A 25,953-nucleotide genomic window follows, 5' to 3' on the forward strand; every position below is an offset into this window, starting at 1 on the left:
CTTAGATGAGACTGCCTGATCTCTCTAGATTCAGAGAAAAATGTTGTTACTGCTATAGTGATGTGGAGGAGGGGATATCTGTATGTGGATGTGGACTTTCATTTTGCAAAGGGCACGTGGACATCCACCTTGGAAAGGCCGAGTGTCATGTTGTATTTGAGATTAAAGAGGTCGGAGATGACCTTGGAATTGAAATCAAAAACACAATGCTCAAGCAGGAAGAGATTGAAGAGCTAAGGATAAGAATGGAAGCGCTTGTTAAGCCCGGAAATGAAGATGAGAGGATCATCTCAAAGGATGAGGAGGTGGGCTGTGCGCATGGATGTCCTGAAGGCCCATGCTCCATAGAGCTGGGGGATCTTGAAAGACTAAGCTGCAAGCTGTGTGATGTTCGAGCAAGGCTATGGGCTTGCTTCAGCTGTGGGTATGTAGGATGTGGAAGAGTGCAGTATGGAGTGGAGGGGAACGGGCATGCAAGGGCGCATTATGAACAGACGCAGCACAATGTCTTTGTCCTGGTTCCAAGCCTTCTCAAGGAGAGCTGCGAGGTGTTTTGCTATCTCTGTGACTCAAGCATAAGGTCTTACTACGATTTTCCTGAAGGTAGCATTACGATTAGGTTTGAAGCAAACGAAAAGGAAGGAGAAAGAAGTGTGAAGAAAGCACTAAGGTACATTGGAGCGGCCCAATCGGCTAGCAAGAGGGAGGCAGCCGGCAGCAAGGAAAGGGAGTCTGTTCCTAGCCCATATGTGGGGATTATCAATTCTGGAAACACCTGCTATATTTCGTCTGTTCTCCAGATGATGGGATACGTTGTTTCGAAGGAAGATATTGACATGGACCAGCACTTCGAGATCTGCTGTGTGAACAATCCTCTGGAATGTTTTTTCTGCCAGTTGATGAGAGTGTTTAACAAGATGAAGGAGTCCAGGAGTAAGATGGAGATTAATAAGATATCGATCTTAGATCTCATCATGCTTATATGGAGAGACATGCCTATGTTTTCCAAGTTCATGCAGCAGGATGCCCACGAGTTCTTATTATTCTTGCTTGAGAAGATCAAGGAGGGGGAAAGCTCTTACCTAATTCCCCATATAACGTCCTATTTTGAGTTTGAAGTTGCAAGGGAGATTTCCTGCTCTGAGTGCACGGAGAAGTCCACCAGCTACGAATCTATGATGATGATGTGCACATGTCTGAAGGGCAATATAAGGAAGTCTGTGGACATGTTCTTTTCTCCGGACGAGTGGGATTGTGAATGTGGGGGAAAGAAGAGCGCGAGACGATTTGTCACTGTTCCACCGAAATATCTGATAATCCAGGTTGGGAGATATTCCTACAATAACTGCAAGGTGGAGAAGATTAAAGACAAGATTGGAATGAAAAGTGTTAAGCTAGAAGGTTTTATGAGAAAGGGCGATGTGGATAAGCCCCTCTTAAAAAAACTAGTCGACGACGGGTATCAAGAGGAGCATGCAGAAAGGGCTCTAGGCATCTTTTCCAACGACGAAGACAAGGCTCGCAGCCTCCTGGAGAACAGCTTGACAGACCTTAGACCAGACATGAAGTATAGGGTTGTAGGGTGTATCAATCATTCAGGGGACAACATCAAAGCAGGGCATTACACATGGTGGGTATACGACGATGAAAAGTGCTATAAGATAGATGATACAAATGTTCTTAACAGCAATGTCGAGGTATTAGAAGATGGATATATATTCTTGTTTAGATGAGAACAGACATGGATGTTTGAGGCAATAAACTTCCATACTTTCTAACTCTTTATCTTCAAGTGCTATCAAAATAGAATCCACTCAAAATCCCCTTGAGCGGCTTTGACTTTCTTTCTCCGAGGATCTTTTTAGCTGTGCTCCACGAATACCTAACTCCAGGCGGGAACCCAAAAACTACATTTGCATTTCTTTTGAGCCATTCAACTGTGTCGGGATCGCTTGGGTATCCAGACCCAAGATCATTTCCAAATTCCGAAATCAGCACGTCCCTCTGAACCTTAGCAACTATGCTAGCCCCTGAGACAACCTGGAACTTCGAGTCTGCCTTCTTCTCAACCACAAATCTGTACGGATAGCTTGCATTCAGCTTGGATTTGTACTTTTCACAGTCCCCAAGTGTGTCCACATAGACAGCTTCCACCTTCTTGCACTTGGTTTTTATTTCGTCAAGAATCTGGAAAACAGAAGCAATCGATATCCTATCCAGAGTAGTGGACCTAAGCTGCATCATTTCTGTAATATAGTCGGGATGAGTGCAGTGATAGATATATCCAAATCCTTTTTCTTTTATCATTTGAAAGAAGCAGTGCCTTTGTGCAGGCGTCAGAACTTTCGAGTCTCTGAATCCCGTGGCTTCCAGAGCACTCTTTGGGGCTACCAGGGCCCCATACACCATATACCCAATCACAGGGCCTCTCCCAGCCTCATCAATTCCAATAACAACTTCCTCTGAGGTCTCTTCAAGACTTGAAAAGAAGATGTTCTTGCTCTCCATTCCTAAGGACTAAAACATAGGAAACTTGTAAATCATTTATTCAACAGACCTACAAATGTTGGAGTACTTAAGCCAGTAAGGGTCCTTTACCCTGTGAAGGCAGGGGTCGAACTCCTCCAGCACCTCGTCAATCCTTGTGAACTTGGTCTTGTCTTTCAGGACTCCAACAACTCCAACTCCACATCTCTGAAGACATAGATCAACAGCTTCAATCCCGAGTATCATTGCATTTATCCTATCTATCGGCGACGGATTTAGCCCTTGCTGTATGTCTCCAAGGATAGAGTAGTTCGTCTCAAATAGGTCCCCACTGTCGGTCCTTAGAATCTCGCAGAAGCTCTCAGTGGGAATAGAGCGGAACGTCTTCTCGTTTCTGAATATCACAATTCCCCTCCTCGCCTTCTCCCTGAACTTCACCCGAAGTCTCTGTGCCGCTTCTGAGAGGTGCCCTATGAGATATTTCCTTTCAGGAATGAAGACCTCAAAAGCCCCTGCAGCTATTCCTCCCATCAAGGATAAATATCCGCAGTTCTCCCCTCCAATCTCTATGACAAAGGCGTTGTTCTTGTATGCAAACGAATTCAGCTTCGATACATCAGAAACCTTTAGAATCGTGTTGAGAGCTGTATCAGCCCCGATGCTTATGTCAATCCCAGGTATGTTGTTATAGGAAGATGCAGGTATGAGAACTGCATCAATCCCCTTGAGCTCCTTGATGATGTTCAAGGCCCTACTTCCTCCTATGACTATCAGAGAGTCCAGCTTGTACTCCTCCACCCTCTTCTGAATTAGCTCAATGCTTATTCCTTCGCTACTGCCTATTCCTATTGCAGACCCTCCATTGTTTACTTCTCCAAAGAACTCATAGGGCCTTGGCTTCATAAGATGCCCATTTACAAGCCCTTCAAACCCATTTGGGATGTAGTATGCCTCTACACCTGCGACCAATGAATACTGAATCGCAGAGTTCAGTGCCGTATTCATCCCACTAGACCTGCGCTCGAATTGCAATATTCCTATACGTATCTTTCCATTCTTCTGGTTTCTGACAGAGCTCAGGTTATGGCTACAATCCCCGATGTCTTCGACTCTAGTCACTAGAGACTTCCTGAAATATGAATATCCCAGCTTAAAGAAGTCACTTCTGCTTTCCAATATCTCGGCGAATCTTTTTCTTTCCTGGAGGCTTCGGACAAGTTCGTTTTTTTCTATAACCTCTTTTAGCCCAACCTCAGAAATCTCGTCTCTGAAAATACTGATCATAACAGGCTCCTTCATGGGGCCCAAGGAGATCTCAACGGCCCTGACACCGAGAAGAGTCCCATATATTCTGTCCTGTGCAGAAGTCGGGCCTCCTCTCTGAATATGGCCCAATTTGAGCAGTCGAACCTCCATCCCAGACCTTGCAATCTCCTCCACAACTTGGGAGGCTGCTATAGGTGTTCCGTCCCTTTCAACAGCCCCCTCTGCAATTATGACAAATGTTCCAGACTTCCCATATCTTCTTGCAGTCTTAAGAGCTCCAATCATCTCTTCCTTCCATTCACAAGGCGCCTCGGGAAGCAGCACATAGTCTGCAGCACTTGCCAAAGCAGACATAAGAGCTATCCATCCGCACTTTCTTCCCATGACCTCAATAACAAATGTACGCGTATGCGACTTCATGGTGGATATCAGATGATCTATTCCCTCAATAACCCTGTGGATTGCAGTGTCTTCTCCCAAGGAAACAGGTGCACCACAGATGTCATTGTCTATTGTTGCCGGAATTCCTATGACCTTCAAATCATAAATGTACTTTTCCACGTCTCTCGGGTCCGTGCCCTCACCAGAGCATTCATCCTGGAAATCCTCAAGATCATCAGATGAGTTAAGGTCATGATAGATCGTAGGCGTCTCCTTATAACACTCAGGCTTCCCGTAGAAATCAGAGTATCCAACTACACTTGTGTCCGTGGTTACCTGGATCTTTTCCTCATCCTGAGGCCCTATCCTATCCATCTCTATCTTCCGAAGAACCCTTCTGGAAACTCTTCCCTCCCGTACAAGATCCCTTAGGTGGTCCTTGAACTCATCTCTAAGAGTCATGGCTCCCTTCATAGATCCATCTCCGCCCAAGACTATTATACAGTTGATCCTCTTCTCAACCATGTTCAGAACAGCCTGCTTTCTCCCGCTTCGCTCCATAAACTTTTGGGATCTTGCAGACAGAAGAACAGTTCCCCCTTGGCTGCTGCAATGTGTCTCGGTGTCCCAGCTTAGCCTGCGTATGTTATTGCTGATGAGCCCGTCATATCCGTTATACACCCCGTAAACAGATGCTCCCCACTTAATTCCTGTCCTGATTATACTCTTGATCGCAGAGTTCATCCCAGACGCATCTCCTCCACTAGTCACAATTGCAATCCTATTCATTCTCCCCTGCCCAGAAAACGTAACCACAATCTTGTTCCCCATCATGTCCACCATCTCGAGCGGCATCCCATGGCCGTTTTCATTAACAAGCCCACGCGTCATCAAACGGCGCAGCACCTTGTACGAAGTGTGCACGTGTATTCCAGAGCTTATGGACGTTATCCTGGCCTTTCTGGTGCTATATATCTTTAGCGTCTCCCGGTCGTATATCACGTCTAACCCGAGAACCTCATACACCTCTCCATGCTTCTGCGAAACCCCATCTCCAGACAGCAACAACTCCTCAATAACAGCCTCCATGTCACTGATTCCGAGATCGCATTTATCTATCGCATGACCAATCAATTTCCTATTTTCACCTATAACCAATTAGCAGAGGCGATCTCTAATTTATATAAAAATAGAAAGCTTTAATATCCACAAGCAATTTAAGCATAATTGTCTAAATTTAGCAATCCAGGTGAAATAAGAAAAATGAACAAGGGGATCGAATATGCCATGCCAAGGCAAAAAAGAAGACAGAGTAAGTAGAAGTTTAATTGAAGATGCTTCTTTGTTCTTGTGGTTCGTGAATGCAGTAAATTCTGGAGGATACTGCAAAGTGCTCAGGAATGGGGAAGGCATATCCCTCACTCCAAAGAAGAAGTTTCAGCAGAAAATAAAGTTCAAGGCGTACAGTATGAGTGCTGACAGTATCATGTATGAAAAAAAGAACGAGATTGCCTTTGAAGAAGATAGAAATGGATTTATATGTGCACATTGCGATGCAAGGTATGTATACAAGAGATGCCTGGTAAACCACCTCATAAAGTCTCACCATATAAATTCAAACACATTTCATTGAAGCAGCCTAGAAGTTGTTGAATGGAAGGGCAGAGGAGCCCATGCTGCTGGGCATCCAGGCTATATCGGTAGAATGATTTGCTTCATTAAACATTTGCCAGTTTATTTATGGTAAGGAGGGTGCCTCTGAAATCTCAAGCGTAAATCTTCTTCTCAGGAAGAACCTTTCGTCGTCTCTTAGGACCTTGACCCAGATCTTCTGGAGCATCTCAAAATGGCCTTCAGAGACTATAGCCTCTTCGAGATTGTATTCAGGAACATATACAACTATCCCATTTGATTTAACGCTCGTGACAAATCCCTCGGCAACAGGCTCCTTATCTCTGAGTATTGCATAAATGTTTACTTTGTCACACTCCCAGGATGCTTTCTTGGCAGATCTATATCTGGAGTTCATGTTCCTGCATACTCCCTCGTCGACAAAGACTTGATCCCGAGGCCCTCCGTCCAAGTCCTTTCTTGCCCTAAAGGTCACAACCCCGAGGCTCTTTATCTCCATCTCCCCAGGCTCCACGGTCTGAAGAATGCTGCTTAGAATCCTGTGAACTATGATGTCAGCATATCTTCTGATCGGAGAGGTGAAGTGTGTATACATGGGCGTTGCAAGCCCATAGTGGTGGAAGTTGGAGGTTTCTCCTGACACAACATATACAGCCTGGTTCATGGACTTGATCAGCATCCTTTTCATAAGATCCTTTTCGACTCCGTCCATCCTGTCCAAAATCTCTCCTAGGCCCTTTGAAGTAGATGTATCAATGTTAGGAGATATGTCTAGGACAGATGGGGGCGGGTGTTTCCTAAGCAACGAAGAGTCAGGATGATGATGGTACATGAACAAAGCGACAGAGATATTTGCAAGGATCATAAACTCCTCAACAAGAGAGTTGGTTGGAAAGTATTCCTTCACTTCAAACTCCCCTTCCCGGAACGTAGCTTGTCTCCTACTCAGATCTAGTGAGCCCTTCTTAAGCCTGTCATTCCGTAGAATCTTGCTTATCTCCAGAAGCCCTACCAAGGAATCAAGCACACCGCCTTCACTATCTGAAAGTCCCTTGATGACGTCATATGCCTCCTTATAGCTGAAGGCCTTTCGAGATCTTATTAACGATCTGCAGAAATGTGTTTTTAGGATCTTTGCATCACCAGACATTTCCCAAACAACAGAAAAGGCCGCCCTATCCTTCCCAGAAACCAAGCTACATATGTCTGTACTCAGGTCAGGAGGAAGCATATCAATGCGCCACTCAGGTAGGTAAACTGTTGTTCCTCTATCCGCCGCTATTCTGTCTATCTTGGAGTCCTTGCGAACATAATATGCAACATCTGCAATGTGAACTCCTACCTCAAAATTCCCATTCGGAAGAACCCGCCAATGGAGTGCATCATCAATATCTTCGCATCCAGGCGGGTCAATGCTTATAACAGTCAGCTCACGGAAGTCCTCTCTTGTCCCTTCTTTGACTTCCTGGTATATTCTGCTCATACTCAGCCAGTCTTCATCCATCCAGGAGGTTCCAAGCATGTCGCCCCAGCTTCTTCCATAATAAGTTATTCCATTCGCAACAAGTATCGCTTCCATCTCTGCCTTCTTGTCTCCAAGGCACCCCAATCTTTTATAGTAGTGTCCAATGGGATAGTTGCTTGTCCTTTCCCATCCATCAATTTCAACACAGAGTCTCTTACCCACCAACTCTTCAGGTTGGCTTGTTCTTATCCTAATCGCAGGTATCCTCTTGTCAATGGGAATAACCAAGACATTCTGGGCCCTGCTTCCCTGGATTGTTCTTTGAGATATTGTTCCCACAATCTCTCTACACTTCCTCCTATAAATCCCAACAACCTTTCCAAAGATCTCGTTTCCTTCCTTTTTCTTTCTTGTCTCCTTGGGCCCTTCCTCGTTGTCTACCAGTATTCCATCCTCATCCCGCTCATCCACAACTTCAACATAAACCTCGTCTCCATTTATTGCCCTGTTCATGTTCTTCTTCCCAACCACGAGAACCTTGACATTCCCGTCCACTACAAATCCACTGTAGCAGTTGTACGTGCTGACCTCAAGCGTTCCCTTGTATAGCCCCTTTCTCCCATATTGAATATCCAAGTTCTCTTTGTAGTCCTCATATTCAGTTGCCTCCTTCTCATCAACACTGTCTAGAAGATCTTTGATATCATCCGAGACATATTTTCCATACTCCAAGATGTTCTCAGTGCTCAGGATAATGAAGTTGTACTGGGGCAGATGGCCCTTGTAGAACTCCAAAACCCCTTCAAGGCCCTTTCCATAGGTTGCTTTACAGAAGTTGTTGCAGAACACCACATACCCCTTCTCTCTTGCAACATCTCTCAGGCCTCTTTCGTCATTCCGAGAAAGCTCCTCAAGCGCAGATTGGCATATTATCGCTGCAACATAGTCACTTTTGAGAAGTGCTCTGTACTTGGCCATGACACTCGCATCAGGAATCACAAAGACAGAAGTCCTCACATTCTCCCTGCACACTCCCCCACAGCACTCAAACCCACAGGGCACATCGTCTCTAACATAGTGCTCGCGAACCCTCTTGATAAGCTTCAGCCTCTTGGATATTTTCCTTTCGGCTACAACTCCCTGCCACATTAAAGGGATCCAGAACTACGAAAAACTTGAAATCCAGAAATAATTGTCGATGACGTAAAACAAGGAATCATTTATTATCCACTAATAGCCATTCCAGTCTTTTCCTTAACTATCTTTTCCTCATCAGCAAGGAAAGCCCCAATTATCTTCTCTCTGACACACCTGCCGCAGTGTGTTGCCCCATAGGCCCTGTTGACACGCCTTGCAGAAACCTTCTGTCGCGAAAACTCCGCAGGTCTCATGCGTGCTATGCTTCCTAGGACAGCATTGCATTCGTGGCATCTGTGCTTCTTGGAGTACTTCTTAATACGACGGTTAACAAGCTTTCCCGACGGCGTCTTGACCCTTATCCTCCTGTTACTGCGAGTTTTATATGTTTGTCCCTTGTGAATAAGAACTTTTCTCATCTCTTTGCAAGGGGAAAATTTTTTGCTCTCTTCTATTTCCTGTGATATGCCACAGACAGAGAGCTTCACAAGCCCATTGACTTGAGCTTTTTGTAAGACTCGTCATCCTTGTACAGACTCACGATGTTGACATACTTCATGTTGAATATAGAAGAAAGCTCTCTTTCTGCACCAGCAGGAAGAGCATACAAATCTATCCCAAAGTGCCTACAGAACAACGGGAGGTGCAGAAACAGGACATCATCCTTTGGTGTTATGAGGACGGCGCCTATGTCTCTTTTGCCATCCTCGTAGTGCTTCATTAGCTGGTTATATGTTACCAGAGCCCTGGAGCCTTTGAGGGCCCTGTAGATGCACTCGGGGTTGTCAACAGTCTTGATGGCATGAATATCGGAGTGGAATATTTTCTTCATACTCGAGGATCGGCTTCCGGTATTAAGATATAAACGGATTCCAACGACCCCAAAAATTTTATGAAAAAAACGATGGAGAAAATGAACAAGAGCAGCTCTGGGTCAGAGTCAGAATCTGAGCTGTCTGGGACCTCAGATTCCTTGAGTAATAAGAAAGAAGAGACAAGCTGCTCTGTGTCTGGTAGTGAGACGGAGTCTGAGATTGAGGAGGAGACGTCTAGCGAGAGTGAAGAGAAGAGCAAGAAGGAGAACCCATCTTTGACGGTGTTTATAAAGGGCATAAGCTACGATCTAACCGAATATGATCTGAAGAACGAAATGGAGAAGATAGGGAAAGTGGTCCGAGTTGGGATTCCTATGACAAATGACTACAAGCGCAACAAGGGATTTGGGTATGTTGAATTTTCTAAGGAAGAGGATGTGAAGAAGGCGCTGAAGCTTGACGGAACTGTCTTCCTCGGAAGGGAAGTGGTTGTGAACATGGCACATCCACGGGAAAACAAGCAAAGGCATACAATATACATTTCGAACATCCCATTTGAGTGTGACAAAAGGAAGCTGAAGAAGTACTTTGAGGAGATGGGAGAAGTTGTTGGGATGTCCTTTCCATATGACAAGGAGAACGATAGGCTGAAGGGATATGGCTTTGTCGACTTCGGCAACAAGGAGGATTATGAGAAGGTTCTCAAGAAGAAGCTAGTTTTTGAGGATAGCTCTATATACCAAAGGCCTGCTTACAAGAACAATAAGGAGGATAGAAAGGATTTCAATGGAAAAGGACCTAGAAGAAATGACTCTAGATGGAATGGCAAGAGATACGGAGGAGAGAGCCAGAACAGAAACAATAACAAAAAGGTTAAGTTCAATTCTGACAGTGAGGAATAAAGAATTTCTTTATTATTTTTTGCTTTCATTAGAATAAGCAATCATCTTCATCCCCTTTACTTGCATGGGAGAGGGCCACTCTACCAGAACACTGTATATAAGGAACTTGAACAGAAAGCTCCCCATAAGAGAGGTAAAGAGAAGGTTGGGTTTACTTATCACAAGGTTTGCAAAGATACTGAAGATAAAGATGAGCAATAAGCCCAAGCTTTTAGGACAAGCATTTGTTCATCTGGACGAAGAAATAACCAATGAGATTCTGGGCAATCTGGACGGAAGATTTTTTCTTGGGAATGTGATTTCTGCATGTCCAGCGCATGAGGATATGTGCATTGGGAAAAGAAGGCCCATTGTGTCCACTAGGACCTTGTTAATTACAGATATACCTTCTCCTGTAACCAAAGGCGACATAGAAGATATTTTCAGAGGCTTTGGAGGCTTGGAGGGCATAAGATTCATCGGGGTAAAGAGCCTTGCCTTCATAGACTTTTCCACACCAGAAGATGCATCTACTGCGTATTCATACTTTGCCGACGGGTGGGTAAGGCACATCCATGGAAATATGAAAATAGCGCCCTCTGCATAGATTTCCACAAGCCAGGGGCCCTCATTAAAAGTTATCGCAAGAACCTTCCCTGCCTTCTTCTCTTTGTGCCGTCTCTTTGGTGCCTGTCCTCAAGATACATCCTATCTGCCTTGACACGGCCTCCAAAGACCCCTCTTCCATACTGCCTTCCCTCCACAAACCCATAGTCCTTGTCAATGGATAAAGGGCTTTGGTCAAGGCGAAACCCATTCACGTACCTGACTGCTGCATCTGCAGAAGACACAGTATAGAACTCAACAAAGCAGAATCCACAGAACCTCAGTGTATTCCTATTCAGCCCCATTATAACCCTCTTCACATCTCCGCATAGCAAAAACAGCTCCCATATCCGCTCCTCCCGGACACTCGTAGGGATATTGGATACAAAAATTGTCGACGAGTTCTTCTTTGCCTCGATATACTCCTCATCCGTCCCCACAAACGTCTTTTCCCTATAAAAGTATCCTTCTCGCTCCCCTGTGAAATACTTCTCTAGGATCATCATGGGCTGCACAACTTCCAAGGATTTGTCTAAAGGCTGTATAAGATGTCGAGTAAAATATATTTATAATTGTACAGGTTTTTGGCTTCTGCTTGGAACCTCCTTCCAAGGCTAGAACCTACCGTGGTCTATAAGGAACAAACTAACAAAGAACATGTAGAACGATCTGCAGAAGTGATCCATGCTCTTGAAATGGTTTTGGTGTGTTAAAGAGAGTCTTCTGCTAAAAAGCTCAAGAGCAAACACGCATCCCAGCACAAAGACTATTCCCCCATTTCCTGTGTACAGAAGGAGGAAGAAAACCATAAACTTAGCAAGATCCTCTTTACAGACCTTGATGCCTCCCAGCAGGTTCATAACGCTCTTCAGAGTCAGTATCTTTTTTCTTTCTTGAACCAGGTAAACCTCACCATTAAACATCACAAGGTCTTCAGGATTGGCCATTATCTTTGCCCCTGTTTCTTTAACAGACACAGATATCTTAATCGATATGTCGTTAGTCTCTATCTCCTCACATGAAGTCCGTTCGCCTCCCATGGATATTTCATTTTCCTTGTGTCCAGGAACATCATACACCAGATGGAGGCTCTCCTTGCCTAGTGTATGGAGCTGGACAGCATCGCTCACAATCTTCCCATTGAGAATTATCTTTATCCCCTTCTCAATAGACTCCATGCCGTATCCCTCCATCTGACTCTTCAAATACTCTTTGACATGGAGTATTGTGTGGTCAGACTCAAACTCCTTTGTATATGTGTACTCGCCATTTCTTGATCTAAGAGTAACTATTGTCATCCTTCCCCCCTCCATTAGGGTTGTTTATATTTCTTTCGTAATCAATCAGATGGCTTGGAAGAAAAGGGGAGAGCCGATGAATAAGAATGCAGTCTCCTGCACTTAAATACGCGGCTGGGAAATTGTCGAGTGTTTCGCTGCTACCTGCGGTGATGAAGCTTTTCGAGGTTGTAAATTTCTGAATAAAAATCCGAATCCCTAGGATGTCGGTTGACTTGGATCGTCTGAACGAACTATGCAAAGTAAGATTTGAAAAGGAATACAAGACATACAGGGAATACTTTGGATCAATTTCACACTTTAGCAGGGACGAACTGCTTGAGCAGATGTTTTCCAAGTACACGAAGGGTGTTCTCTCTGAAGAAGAGGTTCTGGCATGCATGAGAACCATCAGCCTGGGCAGTCTGAAGCACTTGGTCAAGCTCTATGAGTATGAGGGGCGCTTCTGCAAAGAGAAGGCTGTACTGGCGCTGAGGAGAAGATACATGGAGGAGAGTGAATATGACAAGGATGAGGTTTTCCAGTGCATAAGAAAGCTGTCGCATTGGCTTGACTTTGGACTCGTGAAGGAAGTATGTAATGACGAGTGTCTGGGGCTGATTGTTGGAGAATATGCACGGAAGCATGAGCTTGATGAGTCCTTTCTGGATGAGATTGTAGACTTCCTTCCTTCTGTGTTTTTTGGGTACACACAGCTGAACACTCTCTTGCTCGACTCCTTTGAAGCATCGTTTGATCGGGTAATAGAGAGGAGCATGGAGATTCTCCATGTTATCAACTACTCTGAGAGGAGGGCTGTTGAGACTATTGCCAGGAGTAGGTTGAAGAAAGACATTTTTGAATATCTTGTTTCCAATGGCCTGGTTGAGGAAGATGCACTGGTAGCGATGATGGATGTTGTTGGATGCATTGATGCAGAGGTTTTTTTGAGTGACGGGGTTGTTGGAAAGCTCTGCCTGGAGAGCATTATAAAGTATCTTGACTCCATTGAGGTAGAGAAGGTTGTTGAGATTGGGATTTTGGGGTGCAAGTGCAAAAAGCTGTATGGGGCTCTTCCGCCAGTTCTGGAGAAGAGGGCTGAAGAGTTTATGAAGGAGGCAAGGATCGTTGATGTCCTACTTGTTATGGTTTACTATGACTCTCGGATAAGGTTTGGAAGGACTCTTCTGGCTTTGAGGCCGTCTCTGGAGAAGGAATTCCTAATTTGCAGGGAGGAAGAAAAGAGAAGGATTGCTGTTGATGTTGATAAAAGCACGGGGGAGATCAGAGAGGTTGGGGCAGAAGCCACGGAGAGTGTGCCGAGCCATTTTGGTGGGGGAAACGAGTTCAGATTTGTTAAGAAGGGAAAGGCTGGGGAGAGGGATGTTGTGGAGTACTTGAGAGAGATATGTGTGGATTCCGGGGACTTTATCAAGGATATCAGAAGGAAATTAGGGTTTTCATGCTTTCTTGACAGCCCTACGAAGCCTACCTTTGACCAGCTTGTGGTGCTTCCGAAGTACTACTTTGTGGAGTCGCTTAGGCGGTACCGTAACGAGTTTCTAGACCTGCTGTACCAGTTCGATGAAATAGTGATTCCAGGGAGCCGAAGAAGAGACCTGATTGCAAGAAGCATTGTGTCCAGTGGGTATAAGGAATTGTTTGTCAGATACCTTATAAAAAGAAACAGATACTTCAAGATTGAGGTTAATCTCGATGCGTGGTTTGAGAAGATGACAAGTGAGTACAAGATCAAATACCTCCTAGACCATCCGACGGCAATTATAGGGAGAGAGGAGAAGACAATTGAGTCCTTGAAAGATAGCGTTCGGATGCTTTATCCTATTATTGAGAAGCTGGAGGGTAAAGAGATATCGCAAGAAGTGATTGATAAGATTAGGAGTCATGCTTCGATGACTGGAGATCCCCGAAAACAAGGAAGCGAGCATAGACCTTATGGCGAAAACAAAGACTGTGGGATAAAAAGACAAGAAGCCAATGAATCTATAAGAATAGATGTCACTAAGGGGCTGAGGGAGTGGAAGAGCCTTGAAAAAAAGATAAAAATAGAAGGCTGCCCCAGTGGGGACAATGTTTATGATGACCTGTATCCCATTGAGAAGATTGACTACGTTCCATTCAAGAAGAGAGTAGGGTTTATATGTAATGAGATAAACAAGAGGATTTCAAGCGGGAACGGGCTCCACAGGGCAGGGTTAGTTACATCTGTACTGGTGAGAGATGGAGAGATGGCCAAGAGGGTTCTATCTACCCTGCAAGGTGTGAATAGATTTGGAAAGGATCTTGTCAATTTTGTTGAGTTTTTTGTGTTCTTCCTCTCCTACTGCAAAATGGAGGTGAGCATGGAAATGGCGACGCTTAGGACCCTGAGGAGATACATATCCGAGGAGGGAAGCGACACTGTTCTGTACTTTGTGTTTATGAAAGCCCGGCTGGAAGAGATAGAGGCGCTATTTTCTGAGTTTAGGGATAAGAGCTTTGACGTTATCTACAAGGCCATGGTGGATAGGATCCGTGGAGTCAGAGAAGGGACAACTCTGGGTGAGAAGCACGGGTGTGTGACGATTGAAGCCAGCATACCACAGCCCGTGATCAAAAGAAAGAAAGGCAGTGGGACAAGGGTCGAGATTGTTGAGGTATGGGACGGTAGAGACCAAGAAGAAAGGATTAGAGGTACAGTCATGGGGTTTCTGTCGTCGGAGGACGAGAGTATGCATTACCTTGGGCTGGGCTGTCTGAACATGCTAGGGATAGAGGTGAGTGTAGAGAGGTTCCTCGACTCCAGAAGTGATAGAGTTGTTGAGGCAGCATTGAATATTGTTACAAAGAGGCCTGTTACACCATCTATCAATGCAAAACTTATGGAAATAATGTACAGAAGGGGAAGACTGGACAATCTCGGGAAAATGTGTCTCAGGGCTGTAGACATAGATATCCTGGAGAGGGAGGATGTAGACAGGATCTATGAGATGTTCTTTATTGATCCGGGAAACTATTTGGAGGTTCTTCCAAGAATACTGGAGAGGGGATACGAACTGACCGAAGAGATAATAATGGAGCTCATAGGATTATTGGGTCAATCTCAATGCGATGACATTGTTGAGAATGCCATGGGTGTCTTGAAGAGCATTGAGTACACCGAGGAAATGGTGTTCAAGAGCATCTTATCCCTCGAGAGTGCTAAGTTTGCTCCGAAGACATTCCTGATAGAAAAAGTATGTACGTCTCGGTGCAGTCTCGGTACTAGAGGGTTTCTTAAGCTTTGCGTGTGTGTGAGCAATGAGGAGAACTACAGTGTGCTTAGAGGGCTACTAGAAATACTAAGAAGAAAAGGAATCAACAGCAATATTGTTGAGAAATGGAAGGAAAGCAAGTCGCTAGATAGGTTGATGGCCCGGATATATCCCTTGTGCATGAAGGATAAGCTTTATTACAAAAGGATTCTGGATGAAGTCAGAAAAGACATAGATGAATGGGGCTTTATCAACGAGTTCTATAGAAATGAATTTAAGGAGGCGCAGCTTATCTGATTGCAGTCAGTCTTTCGGAGGATGCACTTCCTCTTATGCCTATATAATGAATTGTTGTGGGCATACTCCTTTCCACACAAGCATCTGAAGGGTTTGATCAAAAGATGAACAGATCTTATGTGTGTCTGGAGATTACCCTTCTTACTAAACTCAAACTTACAGTATTCACACACATGCCTAGTCTTTCTTGCATTAAATGTTTTGACATGATGGCTCTTTACATGTGCATCGAACCAAGACCTCTTCTTGTACTTCTTCCCACATGTGCTGCACCTGTACTCTAGACACGTTTTCTGGTGCTTGCTTAATTTATCTTTTGTGCGGAACATGTGCCTGCATCTTGGACACTCAAACTCCGGAGGGAAGTGCACCTTCTTATGCACAGAGAGATGAGAGTTCTTCATATACGACTTCTCGCACATGTCACATCTATAGGGCCTGTTGTTCGTGTGGGTGTTAAGATGGTCGTTCAGCTTTGATTTTCTAGAGAACGACTTTTCACAGCCTTCAAAATGGCACTGGAATGCCATGAGCTAAGGGCAGTTGGAACAGAAAAATTTAATGACAGTCATCCTCCATGGATTGTAGAGATAAGAACAACGTGGTCCCCACACTTCAGTGGGCTCTCTTCTCTTCCCGTGATCTCCCAATCCACTTTGTTGATGATACAAATGGTCCCATGCACCAGCTCTCCATGGGAGTCGAAGTAGCTGTCTCTGACTTCTATGTGCTTATCAAATAAGTACTTCAGGGCATCGCCTGCTGTTGCTATGGACGAGTCTTTTATTTCTTCTTCAGTTAGCTCTATTTCCCTATTGTTCAGCTCTGTGTTGCTAGCTCCGTTGAATTTGAATATCATTTTCTGGGCCTCGAGGACCAAGTGTTTTCATTCCAGCAGGGCTAAAAACAGGCCCTGTAGGCCTCATCAACCCTGGTGTCGAGGTCCTTGGATTCTAGAATCTCTTCTTCCAACGAAGACGACATGAGAACCGGGGCAAACATGCGGCGCACGCCCTCTAAGAATGAGCGGGCACTCTTCCTAGAGTGTATGAACAAAAGCTTGTATCCGGAAGCCATTATGTATGCACTGATCCTCATCTCGCCATGCTTTTCGAGGCAATCAAAATAATTGGAACTTGTGGATGCCATCCTCCAGGTCAGTATGTCAATGGACCCGTAGATAAGGATCATGAGTCTGCAGTACTCTTCATTGCTTGCTCTGCTATACATTCTCTGATAAACAATATCGTTCTTCTCTGAGATTATGACCAGGAGTTCTCCCATGGGTTTCTAGGTTCTGTTTAGTTTCTCGAGAAGCATCACTTTGTTTGTTTGGAAAGTAGGATGATCAAGAAAGGAGGCGCGAGTACGCAAAGGAACGTCGGTACATTATGTATGGTAGTGAAGACCGTCCAGGTTTTATTCGAAGGAAAATTTTGCCCTTCAAATGAGAGAAATCATACACCTGCAGACAGGACAATGTGGAAACCAGGTGGGATGCAAGTTTTGGGAAACCATCAGTGGGGAGCATGGGATCGACCAGACTGGTAAGTATGTTGGGACGTCTGACAACCAGCTTGAGAGGGTCAATGTCTACTACAACGAGGCGTCTTCGAAGAAATATGTCCCGCGTGCTGTTCTGATTGACCTTGAACCTGGGACGATGGATGCAGTCCGCCAGGGGCCTTTTGGAGATCTGTTCCGACCGGATAACTTCGTATTTGGACAGAGCGGAGCAGGAAACAACTGGGCGAAGGGACACTACACGGAGGGGGCTGAGCTCATTGATTCTGTTATGGACGTTGTCCGAAAGGAAGCAGAATCAAGCGATTGTTTGCAAGGGTTTCAGATCACACACTCTCTTGGAGGAGGAACGGGAGCCGGGATGGGGACACTCTTGCTGTCGAAGATAAGAGAGGACTTCCCTGACAGAATGATATGTACATTTTCTGTTGTCCCGTCTCCGAAGGTAAGCGATACTGTTGTGGAACCTTATAACGCAACGCTTTCGATCCACCAGCTGGTTGAGAATGCAGATGAGACGTTCTGCATCGACAACGAGGCATTGTACGACATATGCTTCCGAACCTTGAAGATGAGCAATCCAGGGTATGGAGACCTCAACCATCTTGTCTCTCTAGTGATGAGTGGGGTTACGACGTGCCTAAGGTTCCCCGGACAGCTGAATGCAGATCTCAGGAAGCTGGCTGTTAATATGATTCCGTTCCCTCGGCTGCACTTCTTCGTTGTTGGATTTGCACCCCTGATTGCTATAGGCACACAGAAGTTCAAGACGTATTCTGTCTCTGAACTCACACAGCAGATGTTTGATTCGAAGAACATGATGACTGCATGCGACCCAAGGAAGGGACGATACCTTACGGTTGCAGCAATGTTCCGAGGGAAGATTTCGATGAAGGACGTAGACGAGCAGATGTCGATGGTGCAGTCGAAGAACAGCACCCTGTTCGTGGAGTGGATCCCAAGCAATGTGAAAACAGCAGTTTGTGACATTGCACCGACGGGTCTTGAGATGTCTGCAACGTTTGTTGGAAACACAACATCGATCCAGGAACTCTTCAAGAGGATTTCGGATCAATTCACGGTCATGTTCAGAAGAAAGGCTTTCTTGCATTGGTACACAGGAGAGGGGATGGATGAGATGGAGTTCTCTGAGGCTGAGTCAAATATGAACGACCTGCTTTCTGAATACCAACAATATCAGGATGCAACGGTCGAAGATGCCGAGGAGTTTTTAGTTAATTAAAAGGTTAATCGTATTTTTTCTGTAATACTGATATAGTGGTGTCTGCTCTGTTATTGAGTATCATGGATGATAGGTTTGTCAAGTTGAAACAAGTTTTGAACGGCAGATTTATTGTCTGCCCAGGCGAAACACAGTGATGGCATATCTACTAGAGAAGGCAAATGGATCTCGATGTGTGCTCGAAGCCATTAAGGTCGAGCCTTTCACGCAGAAGCAGTTTGCAGACATGATAAAGGAGGCTCATACAAGGTCCCAAGATTACTATCTTGCTCGGGTTCAATGCAAGAACGGCTCTGAGGACGGAAAGAATATATACTACTGCTATGACGCAAGGCAGCTTTGTAAATACATATTCGAGATGGTCATCTCTACAGAGGGTAGGAAGATAAGGATAAAGAACTTCAAGGATCCAATAAACCAAGAGCAGATCCACGAAATCAGCTTTTTCAAGCTAAGATACGACTCGGAGACCCCTCTGAAGGCAGAGTATGTTGGAAACCAGGTGAACTTCCTTGAAAACAACTGCTTCCGTAGCAAGATATTCTATCAGGAAAACGCCCTAGATGCGCTGTCGGTAAATTTCCAATTCGGGCCTCAGAAGAAGAAAATACCAATCATCAACAGGAGAAAGATATTCACTGTGTTCATGATGGTCATCTTGGTCCTGGTCGTGGGAACGCTAATTGCCATGATAGCAGAGAAGGAGTCCCCAAAGGCCTCTCCGCCACTAAAACTCTCCATAAACAAAGGAAAAAGTATTTAATAAACACCTCTTCTACAGTCAAGCTTTTGCATTCCCAAAGAACGGAGCAAACTTCAGTGCAGGTGGCAAAACGAAGAATCTGATGCTTGATCCCCTGATAACAATCTCCTTCTTTGGCATGCAGGAGCTGTGCGACGTGACAGTTACCTCGTCCAAAACCACATTCATATAGTCGTCGACCTCCTTCATTCGCCCTCTGTACATGTCTCCATTATTCGTCTCCACGGTAACAACGAATCCCTGTGCCTCATGAAGCAGCTTCAAGGGAACAGTTACGGCCATCCAAAGCTCTAATGGGGTAAATTATTCACTACAGGATAATGCTAAGCTTTTAATCTCCTTAGTTGCTCCCAGACTCATTGTCCTTATTATCAGAATACCAAGAGCTATTGCGTGCACTCCTTCTATTCCTTCTAAACGGATTTGAATCGTCTTTTCTCTCAAGGCTGCTTGATGATACATGTCTAAATGCATCCACTGGAGGAACATAGGCTTTCTGGTTTCTGGAAATCCGAGGATTTGGGGGTCTGTATACCTCTCCCTCATCAACTTCGCTTCTCCAGTGCGTGGTCCGTGCCGGCTTTGGCATATACACCTCGGCCCTCCTGCCCGACTCTTCTATCCTCTTCGACAGATCCCTCACCATCCCGTCAATAATCTCAGAATATGCCCTAAGCTCCTTTCTCCTGCTCCTGAGCTTATTCTCCTCTTTTTCAAACGCCTTCTTCATTTCGTCGTTTCTCTTTTCGTACCAGACATCCTCCACTCCTCTAGTGTTCTCCATATAGTATCTTGAGTATATCTTCATCTTTCTGTAGGCGGGAGTAAACCTGTCGCGGAATCTAACAGTCTTCTTAGGGCGGACCGGCTCCTCTTTCTTTGTAACATTCTTCACCACAGGTATCCTCTTCCTCTCAGTAACAGGCCTCAAAGTCGGTCTTGCCTTTTCTTTGTATTCGTCGATGATCTCAAACACTTTCTTTTCAACAGTCTTGTATTCAAACCCTTCTATAGTGACATCCGAACCCTCAACAGAAAACCTGAGGTCGTTCTTCTTCATAAACCCAATCAAATCCATGTTTTCTCTAATTGGAACGCTGCTTCCAATGCTTCTTGAATACCTGCTCCACATTCCAAAATCAAACTTCCTTCGGATAAGAGTATCGTTGGGTACCTCAATCCCAGAACATCTCTTGCCAACCTCATCGAGAATCTTTTCCAAGTTCGAAAGCTTGGCCTTACAGAACAGCTTCTTCAGCTTATCCCCCTCATTCTTGAGAAGCGCATACGAACACAAAGACCGGAAGTCCTCAATGCTGCATTGGCCGCGTATAGCCTTAGGGTCCAAAGATGTAAGAGCGTTAACGGCGTTGGCATACGAGAAGAGCATACAAGACTCAAGGAAAAACGTGCAAAGAAGCTCCATATACAGTACAGCCGTGGCCCTCGATGGAAATCTCCCCATCTGCGTTATGATCTCGCACGCCTTCTCGCACACAACATATGATTCATACAGCACTCCCCCTTTGTTCAGCGTCAGGCTGAGGTCCAGAAGAATCCCAACAAATGTACTATACATCCCCTCCTTTGTGCCCTCAGATACCTCCTCATATACCTTGTTAAAATACTCAAAGAGCTTCATGCACTCTTCAACATTATATCTTTTCTTCACAGAGTCAAGCCATGGCTGGAGCACCCCAACCATGCTCCCATATGACCTGTTCTGGAGAAACTGTCTTCCAAATACTTCATAGACATCAGACACCCAATCATCCTCCTTGCCAGTAAGCGCACTGTAAAACTTTTCCGCATACCCAGAGTCGTACCTGTGCTCAAACAGAATCTTCTCCAGACAGGAAATCGTCCCTTCCTCTTTGATCTTCTGGGAAACACACTCCACATCGCAGCTCAGCCTTACGTCCTCAGAATCCATCTCGGGGCTAAAAGATTCCTAAATATTCAACTCTCCAGAGCTTGCCAAGAAAATCCTAGCATCCCTTTATTTTCCCAACGATTTCTTGGACAAACGAGCTCACCATCCCGTCAATCCCGCTTCTGATCCCAAAGCCTCTTCCGTTCCTCATCCCGCATATGAAGGACGCAACGAACGACGGCCCAAGAAGCCTTATCCACCTGACAGCCCTTGCTTCGCTCAACCCATAATAAAGGAGTGAATAGACCATGGTGTGCTTCGCCAGCTCTCCTCCGCTCCTCAGCGGCTGTCTCGAGTAGAAATGCCTGTCCCCACTCTTAAGCATGTTACTAGCAAATGCCATGGAGCATCCAATGGCAAAGGAATTCCCGGTTGCCTCGAAGACGGCCAGAGCATAGTCCCTAAGACTCATATGGGGTCTTCCAAAAGCCCTTATCTCCCAAGCTGCATTCATGAACAGAACAACAGAGTACCTAAAGCATATAGATGGAAAAACACAAACTCCATATGTTCCAGAGAGCGAGAGCTTCTACGACACCATCAACTCGAGGATAGAAAAGATAGAGGCACAGCTGGGAAGGACCCCGTCATACAGAGAAATACTCAAGATCGAGGAGGAGTTTAACACCCTATCTCTCGAAAGCCAACAAACATTGGACATGGTTTCTGTGGAAGGCACCAATGACCTTATACTCCATTTCGAGGGAGTCAAGAAGATCATCCTGATGAAGCTGCAAGGTGTCGAGAGAAGACTCAGAGCTCTCAAGGACTCGAAAATAGGGATGAACATTGACCTTGAGCCCGAGAGGCCACATGTGTTCAGAAATGTCGAAGAGGTACAGATGATGGAAGAAGAAAACAAGAAGCTTGTTGAAGGATACAACATTGAAGGATACAGATTGACTAGAAGAAGGCTTCTTGAGGTGGAAGCCCTTCAGGATACAATCTTCCAGCACCTGGTTCTTCAAGACGAGAGAATAGACAGCATAGTAGATCTTACGTCTAAAGCAGGAAAGTACGTTTCAGGAAGCAGCAAGGCGTTGGGAAGAATTGGAGACTCGGGAAGATTTCTTCGTAGGTTTCTGTTTATTCTATTACTTTGCCTGTCGTTTGTTCTATTGTTTCTCCACTACTACTACAAGTAGGATTCTGCACCAAACTTCTTGAAGTTGGTCCTACTAGTTTTTTCCAAGAAGAGCGTTTACAACACTTGTGTCTTCCAGAATTTCGTTGATGCTCATCATGTTATTAAATCTGTCCTCAACTATCTTCTTGAAGTCAAAGTCAGGCATTTTGTTCTTCACAAAGCCTATGACAGGGATTGTTATTGGCTCGTTGTCTTCCCCTACGCCCATGCATTGCGTTGGCGAGAACTTCCTGTGCTCTTCTGTGTTACACACCCTCATTGAGATGGACTCTCTCCTTTCCTGTTCCAGGCATCCGGGGGACTTAACCATGCCACATTCATTATCAAGCCTTTCTGGGGTAATCCACTCGAGGATATCCGGGGATTTCTCCAAAACCCTACTGTTCCTGGTACCTGAGATGAGGTGATCTACCTCGGGATCCATCACAGTCCTTTCTATCTCCTTGATCTGGATTAGATTTTCTCCCCACGAAACCTTCTTTCTTCTTTTTGGCTTTGAGTCCTCCCCTTCCGAATGATTTTTTCCGTCTCCCAGATCAATGCTGCGTGCCATATCATCCAGCTTCTTGAGCCCTGTCTTTTCAAGCTGGTCTCTAGTGAATCCAGATCTTTTCAATAACTCCCCTGCTTGTTGCGTGTCCGGATAGAGAACATCGAAAGCAAGGTTTATGAAGTCTGCATAGAACGGATGAGATATCGGAAACACCCCGCCTTCAAGGATCTCACCAATCACTCCTCTCACACGCTCGGGTAAAATGGCCGGATCCTCTATTCCAAACACCTCCTCAATCTTACTGATCACCTCGGATTCCTTCATTCAGGGGATACCATGAATCTATTTTAGGGATTGCCAGGAAAATAAACAGCCCTGTGGACAACCATGAAGAAGTTTGGGAGGAAAAGAGAATCGACACATGGCACTGCATATGAGCAGATTCGCAAGACGTTTGACGACCTTAAAAGAAAGATAGCAGATGCTGGGCACCTGTCCTCAAGTGGATTATCTACCAACGCATCACCAGGAAACTCCAGCTGGAGGAGGGATTATTCGAGTGACCTTGCTTCCAGTTCTAGTGAGTCTGTGGAGGATTACAGCTTTTCTGGCGCACACGATCTGAAGCCCAAAGCCAGGGGCAAACACGAGTCCCCGGGCCTTGGAGGTAAAAGAGAGGATGACTTTGTGATAAACCACGACCTCTTGAGCTCCAGCGAGGCATATGATGAGAGCTTAGGGTTTGAAAGCTTTCTTGATGAAGAGGCAAGGAGGGAATCCAAGATGCAGAACATAACGTTCAGGAGGAAAAGAGAAGCAGGTGATCCTGCACCTGGATTAGACAATGGAGTGGGGAGTGCTGAGGCAGCAGATGGAGATTCGCAGATGGGTCTTTTGAAAAAGATCCCGTTTGATAGGATGCCGAAAAACATCAGAAAGATTGGGGAGGCGACGTTCAGCGAGGTATTTGCACAAGGGACATTAGTCTACAAGATAGTTCCCCTCGGAAACACTCCCGACGAGATGTCTCTTGCATCGTTTCTTCAGGAGTCTACCATATACAAAACCATTTCTGGGGAAGACGGGATATGCAAGCTTAGAGATGTGTTTCTAGTGAAGGGGAAGTATCCGAGAGAGTACCTGAAGGCATGGGACGATTATGGAGAGGAGGAGAACGAAAGGCCTTGCAAGTACGAAGACTCACAGGAATACGGTGTGATAGTTATGGAGGATGGAGGAGAGAGCCTGGAAAATATTAGGTTCCAAAATATAGAGGAGGTGGACAAGTTCATCAGAGAGGTTATAAGGACACTAGCAAGGCTCGAGGAGAAGTATGAGTTTGAGCACAGAGATCTTCATTGGGGAAACATCCTCATCAAGAAGGGCCATATCAGTCTGATTGATTTTTCACTCAGCAGACTGAAGAGTGAAGACACAGTGATATTCAATGATCTGAATGACAAACAATGGCTGTTTGAAGGAGACGAGAAGGTTGATATCCAGTTCAAGGTTTACAGAGACATGCGAGAGCTATGCTCCGGGCGTTGGGAGAGGTTTACTCCTGGGAGTAATGTTCTATGGGTGCGATACCTTGTTGAAAAGGCCTTTGGAAAAAACAAGTTCAAAGGGAAAAGGGGATTAATCTCGCAATACATGTCAATCATAGATAGAAGCACATCGGTAAGGGATATAGATAGGAAGCTCAGGATGGAAGCAGGTACAGTAAAAAAGAGTTTTTATTAACCTAGATTCATTTTACTCTCGACTTGCCTAAGAAACTCTCTCGCATTCAAAATCTCGGTTGACCCATATATAATCGGAATGCCCATTCTCTCCTCAAGAAGCTTCAGAGTCTTCAACTCCGTGTATGTACCACCTCCTATACCAAACACAACAACCTTCGAAATCTCACTTGCATAGATATTTTCAGACTTCACAGGATCAAACACTTTGAAGTTCGAGTATATCTGAGATCTGATGTCTCCATAGATGGACTCCACAAGAGATGACACGGGTGTTTTCTCCTTCACAGGCAATAACTTCTTGACGTTCCCCATGAGGCTTGTGACAACCTGGGAGTAGAACGTCCCAGACTTCTCTGAATGTGTGCTTTTATGCCTCCTGAAGAACTCAATAACCTTCGACTTTATTTTTCTCTTCTGAAGAAGCGGGCCAATAAGATCAGAGTCCTTAGTATTGAGAAGAAGAATGGCCAGCCTTAGTATATCCTCCTCGCTCCCCTTCTCAGACACCTCCATAAGCTCTTGACTTGTATATCCTCCCTTTTCAACTTTGTAGAAGTCGTCGATGGCTCTTTCCTTTATTATCTCAACCATCTCCGAGCATATAGATATATGTGCATTCACGGATTCGTTTCTTTTGGCTAGTTCAGGTGCCTTGTCAAGGGCCTCTTGGATCACCTTCTTGTCCGTCTTCTCATCAATACTTCTGAGGGCCATTTCCTTCCTATACTCAAGAAGTTCCTTTTCAACCTTCTCAACTACAACAGGGAAGTACTCGTTGCTGTTTCCCTTCCAGAGTTCGTCCTGGGGGTCTAGGTCAAACACCTTCTTGCTCTTCAACGTTATCTTGTTGGACTCCAGCCTGAAGAGATCGTTCATCAGTGCACTGTAACTCCATACATGCTGGACGGGTGTGCTTACGTCATAGTTTCTGCTGACAAGTATCAGAAGAGGCCTTTTACTCGTCTTCTTGATGACACCTGTATTCTTTATCTTTGCCTCAAGCATTCTTGCTATCTGCATGGATTCCTCGTTATCGACAGTCACTATAAATGGAATTTCTCCAAGCGTCACAAACACACTCATAATAGACATCACCATTCCTCTCCACGTGTCTGGATTTTCCATCCTCACGAAGCTGTCCCTCATCCCAAGAGTAAACATGTCGTCCTGCAAGGCGATGAAATCCACAAACTGATCGAAGATGGATCTTATTCGGAGCCCAAGGCCCCTTTCAGATAGCCTGAGTCCCATCTCCTCTATCTCCCTTCTGCTGACAGACGTGGTGAAGTTAAGATAGTATTCCGAGTACAGCTCCTTGAGGACGTCATCGGTGATGCCTTCTGCACTCTCAACAAAATACACCGCTGGCGTGTTGCCGATGGGGTGGCGTCCCTGTGTTGCTAGAAAATGTGCTGTTATTCCACACTCCCTAAGCTCATTGACCTTCATAAGAGGTGCGATAATCTGCTGGGCACGCTCGCCAAGAATCAGAACCTTCCAAGGATTGTTTGGCGCAGTCAGGAACGCCCTTATTCTTTGTTTCTGGAGCTCCCTTAACATTCGGGGTATGGTGGCAACCTATTTTGTAGAAAGCCTGCAGGCGCCGT

At 45.2% G+C, this 25,953-nt stretch overlaps 24 protein-coding genes across 24 annotated transcripts; 9 read left to right on the forward strand and 15 right to left on the reverse strand.

The window, feature by feature from the left end:
- Nucleotides 1–5: 5 nt before the first annotated feature.
- On the forward strand, nucleotides 6–1,733 carry EHEL_030570 (isopeptidase T; the record flags this gene model as incomplete). The annotated part of the gene is made up of 1 exon (XM_003886886.1): nucleotides 6–1,733. The coding sequence occupies one exon, from the start codon at nucleotides 6–8 to the stop codon at nucleotides 1,731–1,733; it is 1,728 nt and encodes a 575-aa protein (XP_003886935.1).
- A 55-nt stretch (nucleotides 1,734–1,788) lies between these two features.
- EHEL_030580 (ribonuclease HII) lies at nucleotides 1,789–2,508 on the reverse strand (the record flags this gene model as incomplete). Its single annotated transcript, XM_003886887.1, has 1 exon — nucleotides 1,789–2,508. The coding sequence occupies one exon, from the start codon at nucleotides 2,506–2,508 to the stop codon at nucleotides 1,789–1,791; it is 720 nt and encodes a 239-aa protein (XP_003886936.1).
- Nucleotides 2,509–2,544: 36 nt separating this feature from the next.
- Nucleotides 2,545–5,223, reverse strand: EHEL_030590 (ATP-dependent 6-phosphofructokinase; the record flags this gene model as incomplete). The annotated part of the gene is made up of 1 exon (XM_003886888.1): nucleotides 2,545–5,223. The coding sequence occupies one exon, from the start codon at nucleotides 5,221–5,223 to the stop codon at nucleotides 2,545–2,547; it is 2,679 nt and encodes an 892-aa protein (XP_003886937.1).
- A 193-nt stretch (nucleotides 5,224–5,416) lies between these two features.
- EHEL_030600 (uncharacterized protein) lies at nucleotides 5,417–5,767 on the forward strand (the record flags this gene model as incomplete). The annotated part of the gene is made up of 1 exon (XM_003886889.1): nucleotides 5,417–5,767. One exon carries the CDS (start codon nucleotides 5,417–5,419, stop codon nucleotides 5,765–5,767), a length of 351 nt encoding a protein of 116 aa, XP_003886938.1.
- A 105-nt stretch (nucleotides 5,768–5,872) lies between these two features.
- Nucleotides 5,873–8,380, reverse strand: EHEL_030610 (exoribonuclease R; the record flags this gene model as incomplete). Its single annotated transcript, XM_003886890.1, has 1 exon — nucleotides 5,873–8,380. One exon carries the CDS (start codon nucleotides 8,378–8,380, stop codon nucleotides 5,873–5,875), a length of 2,508 nt encoding a protein of 835 aa, XP_003886939.1.
- Nucleotides 8,381–8,454: 74 nt separating this feature from the next.
- EHEL_030620 (60S ribosomal protein L34) lies at nucleotides 8,455–8,787 on the reverse strand (the record flags this gene model as incomplete). Its single annotated transcript, XM_003886891.1, has 1 exon — nucleotides 8,455–8,787. One exon carries the CDS (start codon nucleotides 8,785–8,787, stop codon nucleotides 8,455–8,457), a length of 333 nt encoding a protein of 110 aa, XP_003886940.1.
- A 65-nt stretch (nucleotides 8,788–8,852) lies between these two features.
- EHEL_030630 (uncharacterized protein) lies at nucleotides 8,853–9,200 on the reverse strand (the record flags this gene model as incomplete). Its single annotated transcript, XM_003886892.1, has 1 exon — nucleotides 8,853–9,200. The coding sequence occupies one exon, from the start codon at nucleotides 9,198–9,200 to the stop codon at nucleotides 8,853–8,855; it is 348 nt and encodes a 115-aa protein (XP_003886941.1).
- Nucleotides 9,201–9,260: 60 nt separating this feature from the next.
- EHEL_030640 (RNA binding domain-containing protein) lies at nucleotides 9,261–10,085 on the forward strand (the record flags this gene model as incomplete). The annotated part of the gene is made up of 1 exon (XM_003886893.1): nucleotides 9,261–10,085. One exon carries the CDS (start codon nucleotides 9,261–9,263, stop codon nucleotides 10,083–10,085), a length of 825 nt encoding a protein of 274 aa, XP_003886942.1.
- A 64-nt stretch (nucleotides 10,086–10,149) lies between these two features.
- Nucleotides 10,150–10,671, forward strand: EHEL_030650 (RNA-binding protein; the record flags this gene model as incomplete). Its single annotated transcript, XM_003886894.1, has 1 exon — nucleotides 10,150–10,671. The coding sequence occupies one exon, from the start codon at nucleotides 10,150–10,152 to the stop codon at nucleotides 10,669–10,671; it is 522 nt and encodes a 173-aa protein (XP_003886943.1).
- A 31-nt stretch (nucleotides 10,672–10,702) lies between these two features.
- Nucleotides 10,703–11,176, reverse strand: EHEL_030660 (RNA-binding protein; the record flags this gene model as incomplete). The annotated part of the gene is made up of 1 exon (XM_003886895.1): nucleotides 10,703–11,176. The coding sequence occupies one exon, from the start codon at nucleotides 11,174–11,176 to the stop codon at nucleotides 10,703–10,705; it is 474 nt and encodes a 157-aa protein (XP_003886944.1).
- Nucleotides 11,177–11,284: 108 nt separating this feature from the next.
- Nucleotides 11,285–11,968, reverse strand: EHEL_030670 (uncharacterized protein; the record flags this gene model as incomplete). Its single annotated transcript, XM_003886896.1, has 1 exon — nucleotides 11,285–11,968. One exon carries the CDS (start codon nucleotides 11,966–11,968, stop codon nucleotides 11,285–11,287), a length of 684 nt encoding a protein of 227 aa, XP_003886945.1.
- Nucleotides 11,969–12,171: 203 nt separating this feature from the next.
- On the forward strand, nucleotides 12,172–15,498 carry EHEL_030680 (uncharacterized protein; the record flags this gene model as incomplete). Its single annotated transcript, XM_003886897.1, has 1 exon — nucleotides 12,172–15,498. One exon carries the CDS (start codon nucleotides 12,172–12,174, stop codon nucleotides 15,496–15,498), a length of 3,327 nt encoding a protein of 1,108 aa, XP_003886946.1.
- On the reverse strand, nucleotides 15,462–16,028 carry EHEL_030690 (uncharacterized protein; the record flags this gene model as incomplete). The annotated part of the gene is made up of 1 exon (XM_003886898.1): nucleotides 15,462–16,028. One exon carries the CDS (start codon nucleotides 16,026–16,028, stop codon nucleotides 15,462–15,464), a length of 567 nt encoding a protein of 188 aa, XP_003886947.1.
- A 38-nt stretch (nucleotides 16,029–16,066) lies between these two features.
- On the reverse strand, nucleotides 16,067–16,357 carry EHEL_030700 (ubiquitin-related modifier-like protein; the record flags this gene model as incomplete). The annotated part of the gene is made up of 1 exon (XM_003886899.1): nucleotides 16,067–16,357. One exon carries the CDS (start codon nucleotides 16,355–16,357, stop codon nucleotides 16,067–16,069), a length of 291 nt encoding a protein of 96 aa, XP_003886948.1.
- Nucleotides 16,358–16,398: 41 nt separating this feature from the next.
- Nucleotides 16,399–16,782, reverse strand: EHEL_030710 (putative TRAPP subunit; the record flags this gene model as incomplete). Its single annotated transcript, XM_003886900.1, has 1 exon — nucleotides 16,399–16,782. The coding sequence occupies one exon, from the start codon at nucleotides 16,780–16,782 to the stop codon at nucleotides 16,399–16,401; it is 384 nt and encodes a 127-aa protein (XP_003886949.1).
- Nucleotides 16,783–16,945: 163 nt separating this feature from the next.
- On the forward strand, nucleotides 16,946–18,265 carry EHEL_030720 (beta-tubulin; the record flags this gene model as incomplete). The annotated part of the gene is made up of 1 exon (XM_003886901.1): nucleotides 16,946–18,265. One exon carries the CDS (start codon nucleotides 16,946–16,948, stop codon nucleotides 18,263–18,265), a length of 1,320 nt encoding a protein of 439 aa, XP_003886950.1.
- A 136-nt stretch (nucleotides 18,266–18,401) lies between these two features.
- On the forward strand, nucleotides 18,402–19,028 carry EHEL_030730 (uncharacterized protein; the record flags this gene model as incomplete). The annotated part of the gene is made up of 1 exon (XM_003886902.1): nucleotides 18,402–19,028. One exon carries the CDS (start codon nucleotides 18,402–18,404, stop codon nucleotides 19,026–19,028), a length of 627 nt encoding a protein of 208 aa, XP_003886951.1.
- Nucleotides 19,029–19,046: 18 nt separating this feature from the next.
- EHEL_030740 (small nuclear ribonucleoprotein) lies at nucleotides 19,047–19,310 on the reverse strand (the record flags this gene model as incomplete). Its single annotated transcript, XM_003886903.1, has 1 exon — nucleotides 19,047–19,310. One exon carries the CDS (start codon nucleotides 19,308–19,310, stop codon nucleotides 19,047–19,049), a length of 264 nt encoding a protein of 87 aa, XP_003886952.1.
- Nucleotides 19,311–19,368: 58 nt separating this feature from the next.
- On the reverse strand, nucleotides 19,369–20,961 carry EHEL_030750 (uncharacterized protein; the record flags this gene model as incomplete). Its single annotated transcript, XM_003886904.1, has 1 exon — nucleotides 19,369–20,961. The coding sequence occupies one exon, from the start codon at nucleotides 20,959–20,961 to the stop codon at nucleotides 19,369–19,371; it is 1,593 nt and encodes a 530-aa protein (XP_003886953.1).
- Nucleotides 20,962–21,016: 55 nt separating this feature from the next.
- On the reverse strand, nucleotides 21,017–21,373 carry EHEL_030760 (uncharacterized protein; the record flags this gene model as incomplete). The annotated part of the gene is made up of 1 exon (XM_003886905.1): nucleotides 21,017–21,373. One exon carries the CDS (start codon nucleotides 21,371–21,373, stop codon nucleotides 21,017–21,019), a length of 357 nt encoding a protein of 118 aa, XP_003886954.1.
- Nucleotides 21,374–21,413: 40 nt separating this feature from the next.
- EHEL_030770 (uncharacterized protein) lies at nucleotides 21,414–22,106 on the forward strand (the record flags this gene model as incomplete). Its single annotated transcript, XM_003886906.1, has 1 exon — nucleotides 21,414–22,106. The coding sequence occupies one exon, from the start codon at nucleotides 21,414–21,416 to the stop codon at nucleotides 22,104–22,106; it is 693 nt and encodes a 230-aa protein (XP_003886955.1).
- A 33-nt stretch (nucleotides 22,107–22,139) lies between these two features.
- On the reverse strand, nucleotides 22,140–22,925 carry EHEL_030780 (uncharacterized protein; the record flags this gene model as incomplete). The annotated part of the gene is made up of 1 exon (XM_003886907.1): nucleotides 22,140–22,925. One exon carries the CDS (start codon nucleotides 22,923–22,925, stop codon nucleotides 22,140–22,142), a length of 786 nt encoding a protein of 261 aa, XP_003886956.1.
- Nucleotides 22,926–22,988: 63 nt separating this feature from the next.
- On the forward strand, nucleotides 22,989–24,344 carry EHEL_030790 (haspin serine/threonine kinase; the record flags this gene model as incomplete). Its single annotated transcript, XM_003886908.1, has 1 exon — nucleotides 22,989–24,344. One exon carries the CDS (start codon nucleotides 22,989–22,991, stop codon nucleotides 24,342–24,344), a length of 1,356 nt encoding a protein of 451 aa, XP_003886957.1.
- EHEL_030800 (Sec1-like intracellular trafficking and secretion protein) lies at nucleotides 24,341–25,906 on the reverse strand (the record flags this gene model as incomplete). Its single annotated transcript, XM_003886909.1, has 1 exon — nucleotides 24,341–25,906. The coding sequence occupies one exon, from the start codon at nucleotides 25,904–25,906 to the stop codon at nucleotides 24,341–24,343; it is 1,566 nt and encodes a 521-aa protein (XP_003886958.1).
- Between the last annotated feature and the right edge of the window lie 47 nt (nucleotides 25,907–25,953).

This window comes from Encephalitozoon hellem, chromosome III (assembly GCF_000277815.2).
Source record: "Encephalitozoon hellem ATCC 50504 chromosome III, complete sequence".
NCBI lineage: Eukaryota > Fungi > Microsporidia > Unikaryonidae > Encephalitozoon > Encephalitozoon hellem.